Raw genomic sequence first — 12,836 nt, 5'->3', positions numbered from 1 at the left:
TTGATCATCAGTAAATGCTATCAGGCGTCACTTATACCTGCTCAGTGAAGCCAATTTGGGTTCTGCCAGGTCCATTCAGCTCCTGAACCTATTACGATCTTAGTTCAAAAATAGACAAAAGAGTTGAATTCAGCAGGGGAGTTGAAATTCACTGTCCTTCACATCAAGGCAGCATTTTGACTGAGTGTGGCATCAAAGAGCCCGAACATACAAAGGTATGAATTAGGGGCAGGAGTAGGCCACTCGGCCCCTCGAGCCTGATCTGCCATTCAATAAGGTCACGCTTGATCTGATTGTAACCTCAAAGCCAGATTTCTGCCCACCCCAATAACCTTACACCCCCTCATTAACCATGAATCTATCAAACTCTGCCTTCAACATATTCAAATGTTCTGCTTCCACTGCCTTTTGTAGAAGCAATTTCTTCATTTTAAATTTTTAAGCAGTGAACCCAGTTCTAGATTCTCCAAGAAGAGGAACTATCCTCTCCACATGCCACCCATCAAGACCCCTCCAAAACTTAAAAGTTTTGATCAAGTCGCCTCTTACATTTCTAAACTTTAATGGATACAAACCTAGACTGTCCAGCCTTTGCTCCCATTCATGAAAATGAAATGAAATGAAAATCGCTTATTGCCATAAGTAGGCTTCAAATGAAGTTACTGTGAAAAGCCCCTAGTCGCCACATTCCGGCACCTGTTCGGGGAGGCTGGTACGGGAATTGAACCCACGCTGCTTGGCCTGCTTGAAAAGTCAGCTATTTAGCCCTGTGCTAAACCAGCCGGTATGAATCTAGTAAACCTTCTCTGATCCGCTTTTAATGCATTTATATATTTCCTTGAATAAGGAGACCCATACTGTACACAATACTCCAGATGTGGTCTCACCAATGTCCTGTACAACTGAAACATAACTTCCCTACTTTTGTAATCAAATCCTTCACGATAAACAGTAACATTATATTCACTTTCCTAATTACTTGCTGTATCTCTCTACTAGCCTTTTGACTCATGCACTATGACACTCGGATCCCTCTGCACCTTCGAGCAAAACTGGAGACAATGTGAATCAGGAGAAAATCTCTCCACTGACAGGAAGATTTGAAGCCAACCCTCTCAGCCCCAGAACATCATTTCCAGAGCTGCGCAGGGAAGTAACTGAGCCCCAACCACCTTGAGTCTTTCATCAATGATCTTTCCTTCATCGTAAGGTCAGAAGGAGGGATGTTTGCTGATGATTGCACAGTGTTCAGCACCAATCGCACATCATCAGCTACTGAAATAGTCCAGGTCCATTTGCAGCATGACCTGGACAACATTTGGATTCTGTAACAGCATTGCAGGTGTATCTGCACCATATGGACTGTAGCAGTTCACAAAGGCAGCTCACCACCCACCACTTTCTCAATGGTGTTGAGGCTTGAGCAGCAGATGCTGCCCTTGCCATTGATACCCACGTCTCAGGAAAGAATAAAAGAAAGACTCTGAGTCAAGAAGATGCTAATGTTGTTTGTTCATTATTTCTATCATTGCAGGAAGAAACCCTGTATTGATTCAGTGGAGTGTGTGATCACAACTCGTATTGTATGTTCACTAAAAAACAGTTTTATAATTTATTCCAGCCCCTTCGCACCTGAATTAAAAGATTCAGCCTGTTGCAAGAGTGGAAGACATATCCATCAAGCACGATATCCAGTTTGGATAGCAACAGAGACATGTTGTTCCATCACAGGGTGATGTTATAACAGAAATAGATATTAATCAGTGTGAATTATTTTCTCAGAATAACTCAAACTATTGAATGAAGAGACTATCTACTGATTCAAATATTAATAATTGTCCATTATTGTAAATGACAAGGCGTAAAGTGATTTGCTTATTCTGCTTGTTGCTCTAGGATCTTGATTTTTATCCCTACCTGGTTCTTTTATGTTGCTCCTAGCCTGACATGTACAACAGTGGTGAATACCACATTCACCGCCTGTTAAAAAAAGAGTCTGGGGGGGGGGGGGGGGGGGTGGAGAAACTATTTAAATGTATTTAAAGGTTAACATTTTGGGGGCAGTTCACTAATTCAGTCGCTCGGGTGCCTTAATCCTCCACTGTGAGTGCCGCAGTCCCGGTGGCGATGGATGCAGGCGACGGCTCGGTCACCGGTGACTCCGGGAACGTGTAGACCTCATCTTCATCCCCGGGTGGGACTAAGGGGAGGACGGATCGTCCTGGAGTGGGGGCTGTGGTGAGGTGCGCTGGGGGGGAGAAAGAATGGCGCCGGGGCGGGGGGGGGGGGGTGGGGGGGGGACCAGCTGGTGCTAGGTCCCTGAGGGAGACTGTGGCCGCGATTCTCCGCAATCATGATGGGTGGGAGAATAGCGGGAGGTCCACTCCCGCACCTCCCGCTATTCTCCCACCCCCCCCACCAAAATGGCGTCGGTTTTCCGACATGCCGCTCGGAGAAATGCGGGCCACCGTTTTTCACGGCGGCCCACGATTCTCCGATTCGGATGGGCCGAGCGGCCTGCCGTTCCCGACCGGTTCACGATGGCGGCAATCACACCTGGTAGCTGCCGTCATGAACATGGCGCGCCAGGTAAGTGTGGGGCCTAGGGGGGACGGATCGGGGATCGAGCACCACGACTGTGCTCGGGAGGGGACTGGCCCGCGATCGGTGCCCACCAATCGTCAGGCCGGCATCTCAAGGGGACGCACTCTTTCCCCTCTGCCACCCCGCAAGATCAAGCCGCCACGTCTTGCGGGGCGGCTGAGGGGAAAGACGGCACCCGCGCATGCGCGGGTTTGAGCTGTCCAACACGCGCATGCGCGGCTGATGTCATTAGGCGGCACCGCCGCGTCATTCTTGGCATGCCGGGCCTTGAAGCCAGGGACAAGGCCCGGCCGCCGGGTTTCCCAGTACGGCCCTCCTATCCCCCCGGGTAGGGGAGAATAGGGGGGCCGGGGGAGGCTTCCGACGCCATCGTGAACCTCTCCAGGTTTCACGACAGCGTCGGGCCTTACGGAGAATTCCGCCCTGCATCTTGGCGGCCGTCAGGGTACGCCAAGTAGGCGTACTACTGGTTTGCATGGAATAGCTGTACCCTCTCGACCAATGGCTCCGCCTTGTGGAGCCGCACGTGCTTGTGGAGCCGAATGGGTCCTCTAGCTGCCAGCTACATTGGGAGCGAAACCCCGGAGGTGGACTTCCTGGGGAAGGCAAGGAGACATTCATGGGGGTTCGCATTAGTCGCAGTGCAAAGTAGCGATCGGATGGGGTGAAGGGCGTCAGGGAGGACCTCCTGCCAGCGGGATACCAGGAGATTTCTGGACGGCAGTGCCAGCTGGGCGGCCTTCCAGACCGTCTCATTCTCCTGCTCCACCTGCCCGTTTCCCCGGGGGTTGTAGCTGGTCGTCCTGCTTGAGGCGATGTCCTTGCTGAGCAGGTACTTACGCAGCTCATCACTCATAAAGGAGGATCCCCGGTCGCTGTGAATGTAGGCATGGAAACCGAACAGAGCAAAGATGGTGTTGAGTGGCTTTGATGACGGTGGCAAACGTCATATCCACGTTAAGGAAGTGTGTGTTTCGGTCGGTGGAGGGGAGGGGCCCTTTGAAATCCACGCTGAGGCGTTCAAAGGGGCGGGAGGCCTTCACTAGATGCATGCGGTCTGGCAGGTATTAGTGCGGTCTACACTCCGCGCAGACCTGGCAGTCTCTGGTGATAGCCCTGACCTCCTCAATGGAGTCGGGCAGATAGCGGACCTTTATGAAGTGAAAGAACTGGGTGACCCCTGGGTGACAGAGAGCATCGTGCAGGGTCCGGAGTCGGTCCACTTGTGCGCTGGCACATGTACCTCGGGATAGGGCATCGGGGGGCTCGTTGAGCTTACCGGGCCGATACAAAATCTCGTAATTGTAGGTGGAGAGCTCGATCCTCCACCTCAAGATTTTATCATTTTTGATCTTGCCCCGCTGTGTGTTATTGAACATGAAGGCAACCGACTGTTGGTCAGTGAGGAGAGTGAATCTCCTGCCAGCCAGGTAATGTCTCCAATGCCGCACAGCTTCTACGGTGGCTTGGGCCTCCTTCTCGATGGAGGAGTGCCACATTTCGGAGGCATGGAGGGTGCGTGAAAAGAATGCCACGGGCCTGCCTGCCTGGTTGAGGGTGGCGGCCATGGCGACCTCTGAAGCATCGCTCTCAGCTTGGAATGGGAGCGTCTCGATGACCGCGTGCATCGCGGCCTTGGCGATGTCGGCCTTGATACAGTTGAAGGCCTGGTGATCCTCGGCCGTCAGGGGGAAAACGGCGGAGTGAATGAGTGGGCGGGCCTTGTCCGCATAGTTAGGGACCCACTGGGCGTTCAAAGCACAAATGAACCGTGCTGTCTGGAACTCCGCCCTTCGGAGCCCGAGAATCGCAGAGGCCACGGAGAATACCGGGGTCTGGCACATTAAAGACATACAAATGTGTTTACTGTACGTGTGTTCCAGACTGCATTGACACTGTTGTCAAGGTGATGGAGAACTGCGATTTGGCGTCAAATCGGTGCCCACTGTGATTTTTGCGTCAGAACCTATTCTCCGCCCAATCGCATTTTGCGATTTCAGCGTCAGCCAATGGAGAATCTCACCCAAGGGGTTTCCTATTCAACACAGAGATGAAAAGAAATGTTTCCTCTCAGACAGTTGTGAACCTTTGGAACTCACTTCCCTAGACAGCGGCACATGCAGGATCAATTAATATCTTTAAATAGATTCTTGACTAACAAGCGAGTCAAAGGTTATCGGGAGGGAGTTGAGGCCACAATCAGAACAGGCGTGATCCTATTGAAGAGTGGAACAGTCTCAAAGGGCCAAATGGCCTACTCCTGCTCCTAATTCATATGTTCATATGAGCAGAATATGCCCCCAAATAGTTATTTGAATTACTGGAAATAGCTTGCCCCTTTAGTACAGTTTCGGCAGAATTGAGTTTGATGGTAATGGAAAATGTTTAACACCATTTTTCAATCTCGTTAGCTGCCTGCGATTATCAAACCTAGTGTAGGTGGTAGGACCTGCATCTAAAGTGGGAACAAAAGATTTAAAATCACAATGTGATAATAGTGACTAATGCACCAGTACATTTTTTATGAATACATTTTTCTGAAATTTAAACAAAAGTGTTATTTCATCTGTTAAAGCTGTGGACAGGACTGTCACAAGATTAACACATTACAAAATAATGGAAAAGCATGAATCCTAGGACACTGGAGGCCAATTATTTAGCTCAATTGCTACTCTGAATGAGGTCATGTAACTCAGTAAAGTCCAGTAATTGAATCTGGGAGCTCCCCAGTCTGCACAGCACAATATTGTACCACTCACCGAAATCTGGGTCACGGGGAATGGGAGTTACTTACTTACAGAATCTCAGTGCACTTCTAATGTGTGTGCGTCTGTCCAGATAGTGTCTGAATTGGTCCTCTGGTACTGTGGAGGCCAGAATGATCCACTTCATTTTGCTTTTCAACAGACACTCCTTTCCATAATTTTCCTACAATCTTTTGTTTCCGTGGCAGATTAATGACGTGTAAAAGGTTGAATCCTCGAAAAATGTTACACATAGTACCAGACATGCAGACAGACTTTAGAACCTTGTTTGTTAATTCATGAGATTTGGGCATTACTGGCTCACCCAGTACTTATTGCCTATCCTTAATTGCCCCAGAGAAGGTGGTGGTGAACCGCCCTCATGAGCTGCTGCAATCCATGGTTTTAGTTTGATTGTAGTTTTTGTAGCACTTTGTGGGAACTGAGTAGCCCGCTGGACCATTTCAGAAGGCAGTTAAGAGTCTGCCCCGTTACTGTGGGTCTGGAGTTATGTATAGCCAGACTGGGTAAGGATGGCAAATTTCCTTTCCAAAATGCCATCAGTGAGTTTTTGTGACAATCTGGTAGCCACCATTAGTGTCAGTAACTTGTTTACTCCAGATTGAATTTGAATTCCCCAGCTTCCATTGTGGGCTTTGAACTTGTCAAGATCATTAGTCAAGGTCGCTGGTCCCAGTAACATAATCACCATGTTGCTACAATGTACAAATGGCACACACAGAGCAAAACTAGGACATGATGAGAATTTGTATGTACAACACATTGTTACCAATTTAGCACAAGTAGCACAACAAACTCTGAGTTCGATTACACTTGGATCAGGATTTCTATGCACCATCACCAAATTAAAATGTTACATGGTTACCTTCAAGCCAATATTTGACATGACTATGACTCCCTGGAACACAAAACAAAAATTACTATTGACAAAATAATCATAACACAAATTTCAACCCAATTATCAAATTGCTGCCTCCATTATTTTACAAGTAGTAATCTATTTGTTTTAAACAGGATAACTTTTCTGTTAAGGTAGTGTAGTGAGGCATTTTTTAAAAATTATTTATACACGGATGTGGGCATCGCTGGCTGTGCCAGCTTTTTCTGCCCATTCCTGAGGGCAGTTTAAGAGTCAACCACATTGCTGTGGGTCTGGAGTCACATGTAGGCCAGACCGGGTAAGGACGGCAGATTTCCTTCCCAAAAGGGCATTTGTGAACCAGATGTGTTTTTATGGCAATCGACAATGGTTTCATGGTCATCATTAGACTTTTAATTCCAGATTCTTATTGAATTCAAATTTCACCATCTGCCCTGGTGAGGTTTGGACCCAGGACCCGAGAGCATGGTTCTGGGTCTCTGGATTGCGAGTTCAGAAACAATACCGCTACGCACTGCCTCCCCTATATATAAACACATTAGGTGCTCCAAAGGAACAATGGTAGCAGTAATTTCCATCCTGTGGCTTTTTAAAGACTGAAATTGATTTCAGACTAACTCCAGCTGTGGTCGTGCACCTTATTCTCAGTCAGGACACATATCTCTAAATCATGATTTGGAACAAACACTTTGACAATTTTTGGTCCAAATGGCTCAGTCTCTCTCTCTAGGCTTTAAGAACATGTTCAATAGTTTAACAATTGCTTTTGTTCCACAGGTTCAGACGACCACCATGTGCATCTCGGTCAGCTTGAGTGGTTTTGTCGTGCTAGGCTGCCTCTTTGCCCCAAAGGTGCACATTATTGTGTTTCAGCCGCAGAAGAATGTGACCAGTCACAGACTCACCATGAACAGGTTCAGTGTCAGCGGAACGGTCACTAGTCACTCGCACTGTAAGTAAAAAGGTGAATTCTGAGGGTTTTTCTATTCTTCACCCATAACCTATGCAGATAGCTTCCGAAACCCTGAAAAAGAACACACATGACCCCTCCCTATCAACTTTAAAAACTACACCCCAATATCATCGGTAAGGTACATATTTTTCAGAAGTAATTTTCTTTTTCTTTCTTTCATCGGGTTACATTTCGCTACCATGTGCTATTCCCACACAGGCATAAACAATGCAGGTATTAAATCCTTGGTCAATATTTTATGCCCCATCGACCCTGCCTGGGAGCGACAGGCAGGTGTAAAATCAGGTGGGACAGCAGGAGGGCACTATGCCTGGCGTTTGACCAGCGACGAGGTGGGTGGCCTGCCTGCACTTGAGCCAATTGAGGCCCTTGTGTGGCCAATTATTGGCCATTTAAGGGCCTCTACCTTCAGTCATTGGTATTTTACCAGTGAGGTGGTTAAACCCCAGCAGCCTAACTGTGGATCCAGCAACGGGATCCCCCCTGAAACCCCCCCCCCCCCCCACCCCCCCACCCCCAATGATGATTGCGTGTTTTGGGGGGCAGGAAATACAGCGCTCTGTAAAATCCAGCCCCCCAAATGTTTCTGTTCCCCCCCCCCCCCCCACATCGCCGAACTATCCCCAAGGTATAATAATAACCAAAATATCTGTACCTGCGGAGAGAGAAACAGAGTTGACATTTTGCTTCCAAAGAAGAGTCATATTGAACTCAAAACGTTAACTCTGTTTCTCTGTCCACAGAGGCTGCCAAACCTGATCAATTATAAGCCCTTACTATTCTGAAACTTTTTTTTAAAAATCAACAAAAATTCTATTTAGTTAAACATTATAGAAAGTTTACAGCACAGGAAGAGGCCACTTGATCTATTGTGTCTGCACTGTCTGAAACAGGAGGCATCCAGGCTCATCCCACATTTCAGCATTTGGGTCACAGCACTGAAAGTTACGGCAGGTCAGGTGAAAATCCAGACACCTTTAAATGACTTGGGGGTTTCCGCCTCGACTACCCTTTCACACAGTGAGCTCCGGATCCCTACAACCCCCTGTCTGATAATGTTTTTCCTCATCCCCCCTCAAATCATTCCACCAGTCACTTAAAACCTGTGCTCCTCATTACTGACCTTTCGGCTCAGGTCCTTACCATCCACTCTAACCAGGCCCCTCACAATTTTGAGCACCTTAACCTAATCTCCCCTCAGCCCCCTCCGTGCCAAAGAGAACATGCCCAGCCTATCCAATCTTTCCTCATTGCTGCTATTGTCCAATCCTGGCAACGTCCTCGTCAATCCCCTCTGTACCCTCTCTAATGCAATTACATCCTTTCTGTAATGAGGTGACCAGAACAACCCGCAGCACTCAAGTTGTGACCTCACCAATGTTTTATATAGTTCCAGCAGAACCTCCTTGATCTTATAGGGATGGCACAGTGGTTAGCACTACTGCCTCACAGTGCAAAGGACTTGGGTTCACTTCCAGCCTTAGGTGACTGTCTGTGTGGAGTCTGCACGTTCTCCCCGTGACTGCGTGGGTTTCCTCCGGGTGCTCCGGTTTCCTCCCACAGTCCAATGATGTGCAGATTAGGTGGACTGGCCATGCTAAATTGCCCTTAGTGTCCAAAGATTAGGTGTGGTTACAGGATTGCAGAGATAGAGTGGGGAGTAGGCCTAGGTGGTGTGGTCTTTCAGAGTGTCAGTGCAGACAATGGGGTGAATGGCCTCCTTCTCCACTGTCGGGATTCTACAATATTTAATGCCTCGGTTAATAAATGAAAGGATTCCATTTGTCCTTGTTATCGAGCTGCCCTGCGATCTGCAAGGACCTGTGGACATTCACTCCAAGGACCTTTCCAAGGTACCTCACTTCCTCTCACCTCTCAGCATCCTCCCATTTATTATGCAATCATTTGCCTTGTCGGAGTTCCCCATCACCTCACACTTCTCTGGGTTGAATTCCATTTCCCACGTCTCTGGCAACCTGAGCACTTCCTGCAGTCTGCAGTGACCGTCCTCACCATCAACCAAACGGCCAATTCTCTTGTTTTTTTCCTTCGCACAACAAAGTAATTGTTTACACAAAAGACTCTTGTCAACAAAGAGAGACTGTTTTTTAACCTCCCCACGTCCCCTCCTATTAACCTCCCCAAATGCCGTCTACCAATTATCCAAGAGAGAGCAGGTAGGATGGTATATTTAGGAGATATGTATTACTTTATGTTTACTTTACTTATTTTGACCATTGGTTTGTTAAATGTCTGGAGTTGGCCGCAGCACCACTAGGTTAGAGCGGAGAAACCCGGCCAGTATCCAAGCACTTAATCACTCCGTCTGGAAAATGCCCGACTGTGCACTTGGGGGTGAGCACGGGATTGGACACATTTGTGATGTTGAACAGCCTTCTGATGCTCGTGGTCTTGGCCCACATCAAGAAATCAAATGGCAGAAGGCTCTTGGTGCCTGGGGAATGGTGCAGCAACAGGAACCAGGGGAAAGGGGAGAAAACAGCGGAGCAAGTTTATTTGATTTGGATGATTTTCTTTCTGCGTTTCAAAGGACACTTGGAGTAACCTGCCATGATACTCTTGCTTTGCAGCATCTGCCAGTGCTCATTATGTCCCTACTGTTTGCAATGGAAGAGAAATTCTAGACTCAACTACATCATCTTTGTGAAGTTGTTTTCTATTCAGCTGTTGTACTGTTCAGAACCACACGCATCGGGCGCGATGGTGAATCAGTAACTTGTTTTGTAGAAACAGCGTATTAAATTATTTTTAAGGGCTGTAAATAACTACTAGTACTCTCGTTTTTCTGGTTAATCGTATTTTATCCTGTAAATAACTATTATTTACATACATTGTTATAAACTGTTTACTTAGGGCAAGTACTGTATGAAATATGGCAAACTGACTATTATAAAGTTTTGAAGTTTTTATTATCATCCTTAATGTATTTACACTAGAATGCATAGTAATTTTTATGTTGTATCTACAATAGTTACATTATGTAACTTATGGTTCTAACAGCACAAAATTAATTGAAAACTTTATTGTAAAGTAAACTGAATAAAAATCTAACTACTGATGGAACTGATTTACCATTCTGTATTCTTCATCATGCAGAAGTGTTTCCTCAAAGGAGCCACCTCAGATTTTTATAAGACCCACTGGAACTTATTACAAAGCTGCTCCTTGCTTTTCTGCCTAACCACATTTCTGTAAATAAAAACGATGTTGAATAACTTATGGAATAGAGAGGCAAGCAGGTGGTGAAGATCAAGGAGAAATGGGGAGCGGAGTTGGGAGGGGAGATCAATTGGGGAGTATGGAGTGAGGCACTGCGAAGGGTAAACGGGACCTCCTCTTGTGCAAGGATGAGCCTGATACAGTTTAAGGTGGTGCACAGGGTACATATGACACGGGCAAGAATGAGTGGGTTCTTTCAGGGGGTAGCAGATGAGTGTGAGAGGTGTGGGCGGGCACCAGCGAAACACGCGCACATGTTTCGGGATTGTGAAAAATTGGGAAGATTCTGGGCGGGAGTGTTCGGGGTCTTAGCCAGGATAGTGGAGGAGGGAGTGGACGCGAACCCTTTGGTGGCGATATTTGGGGTTTCAGAGAAGCCATAGCTCATGAAGAGGAGGAAGGCCGATGTCTTGCCCTTCGCCTCTCTGATTGCACGGCGGTGAATTTTGCTGGAGTGGTGGTCGGCATCGCCACCGGGGGTAGCAGCATGGTTGGGTGATCTGTACGACTTCCTGTGGTTAGAGAAGATAAAGTCTGGGTTAAGGGACTCAGCAGGGGAGTTTGAGAAAAGGTGGGGGATGTTTGTGACCGTGTTTGAGGAGCTGTTCGTCGCGGGGGGGGGGGGTGTGGGTGATGGGGATGGGGGGTGAAAAAGGAGGACAATCTGTACAAACTGTATAGTTGATTGTTGGGAAGAATGTTTCCCGGGGTGTTTATTTGCTGTAACCTTCTTTGATACAAGTTTGAATAAAATGCGTTTAAAACAAAAAATATAACTTACAGAATGATTTTTCTTTAAATGTCTTACAATCCCTCTTGGTCATATACAATAAACAGCTATTTTGTTTTACAATTCTGTTATTTTCTTATTCAATACCTAAAGTAATTGAACTGTGATGGTGAATGTAAGACCAAATCTCTCTGTAAGGTAGAAAGGTAATAGATTGGTGGGGATCTTTTGAAATAGATACTTCAACTAAGAAACATCTATTATATCCTTCAACACAACCAGTTATTTACGTCGTGGTAAAATTTCTAGGTTGATAGTTTCCATGGTTATGTTGTGATCACAGCATCATTAACAGTGCTTAACTTCTCAACACCATCAAATCTGAAGATCCCAAAGATCCATCCAGGACTTTCCTCTTCTCCTTACTTTCATGCAGCATTTTGGGAATACCCTCTGTAATGATGGGCCAGTTTCTGCACAATTACATCAGACTCTAACTCTCTGAGACCTCTTTCAAGCCGTCCACTAGCTCTGTTGGTCAGGCTGCTCAGCAGTCAGTCTTGGGTAAGCACCCCCCCCCCCCCCCCACTCAATCACACACAAGGAGACTGTAGGCAAACCTGGGTCATCTCCCTACATGGTAAGCCCCACCCACCCCACTCATTGAAGACCAGTGGCAGCAGAATTAGCCGCCTGTGAAACCACTCTAAAGCCCATCTACACTATTCCCTTATCATCCATATGCTTATCCAATGACCATTTGAATGCCCTTTCATCATCAGTAGGGTAAAACTAACCTGTCTCACGACGATCTAATTGGGGGGTGGGTGAAGGGAAAAACAGGGTTGTTAGCTGTGATTACATCTATTCCTGGAGATTTCATAGATTTCACCACATGAGTTGTCTCCTTGTTCTTACCATTAGTTGGCCAACAGTTGACCAGGGCCCCGACAGTAAAGGAAAGACATCACTGACCAGGGCTCCCATCACCTGGACAGTGGTCCCTAGCTCCTCAGAAAGAAGAGGCTGAGATACTGTCTGGTAATGGTGGAGATCATCAACACCCTGGTCAGCAGTATGTGGAGAAGCGGCGATCACTGACTTGGTAATGGAAGGTACATTTCAATCCCAGTGAACATGACGGGAGCCTGGCTGTGAGTCAGCTCATTGAGCAGGAAGACATTGGGATCTCCACCTCATACCCTCCCACCCAAACACAGCCAGTCACGCCTTCCACCCAGCTTGTCATAGAATAATCAGAAAAAGCAAAATTTGTTTGCTGGAAGGATGGGACCTGATTTAGTTGGGACAAAATCAGAAATTGAAATGGAAGGCTGAAAATTAGTGGATGAGTCAGGAAGTCAAAGAAAACAAAGATTAGAAAATAAAGAGAGTGGCAGTGATCAAGAGTAGATACGTCAATGCGGCAGGCACAGTGGAGCAGTGGTTAGCACTGCTGCCTTGTGGAGCTGAGAACCCAAGTTTGATCCCGGCCCTGGGTCACTGTCCGTGTGGAGTTTGCACATTCTCCCCGTGTCTGCCTGGGTTTCACCCCCACAACCCAAAGATGTGCAGGGTAGGTGGGATTGGCCGCGCTAAATTGCCCCTTAATTGGAAAAAATTAATTGGGTATTCTAAATTTAT

At 47.0% G+C, this 12,836-nt stretch overlaps 1 protein-coding gene across 8 annotated transcripts in view; it reads left to right on the top strand.

Moving 5' to 3' along the window:
• The window catches only part of grm3 (glutamate receptor, metabotropic 3), a 182,991-nt gene extending 172,159 nt beyond the window's left edge, over window positions 1-10,832 (top strand). For 4 of the 8 annotated variants that reach the window (XM_038811976.1, XM_038811975.1, XM_038811974.1 and 1 more), the window contains 2 exons: window positions 7,027-7,201; window positions 9,482-10,832. In XM_038811976.1, the coding sequence (XP_038667904.1) occupies window positions 7,027-7,201; window positions 9,482-9,867 (561 nt within the window). In that variant the 3' untranslated portion in view covers window positions 9,868-10,832. Of the gene's footprint in view, window positions 1-7,026; window positions 7,707-9,481 lie in introns of those variants that run through there. The other 4 variants (XM_038811978.1, XM_038811979.1, XM_038811981.1 and 1 more) reach the window with 4 other exon arrangements.
• The last annotated feature ends 2,004 nt before the right edge of the window (window positions 10,833-12,836 follow it).

The sequence above is a fragment of the Scyliorhinus canicula genome, chromosome 11, assembly GCF_902713615.1.
Source record: "Scyliorhinus canicula chromosome 11, sScyCan1.1, whole genome shotgun sequence".
NCBI lineage: Eukaryota > Metazoa > Chordata > Chondrichthyes > Carcharhiniformes > Scyliorhinidae > Scyliorhinus > Scyliorhinus canicula.
Note: the sequence above shows the minus strand (reverse complement) of the source record. Positions and strands in the feature narration are given on the sequence as shown.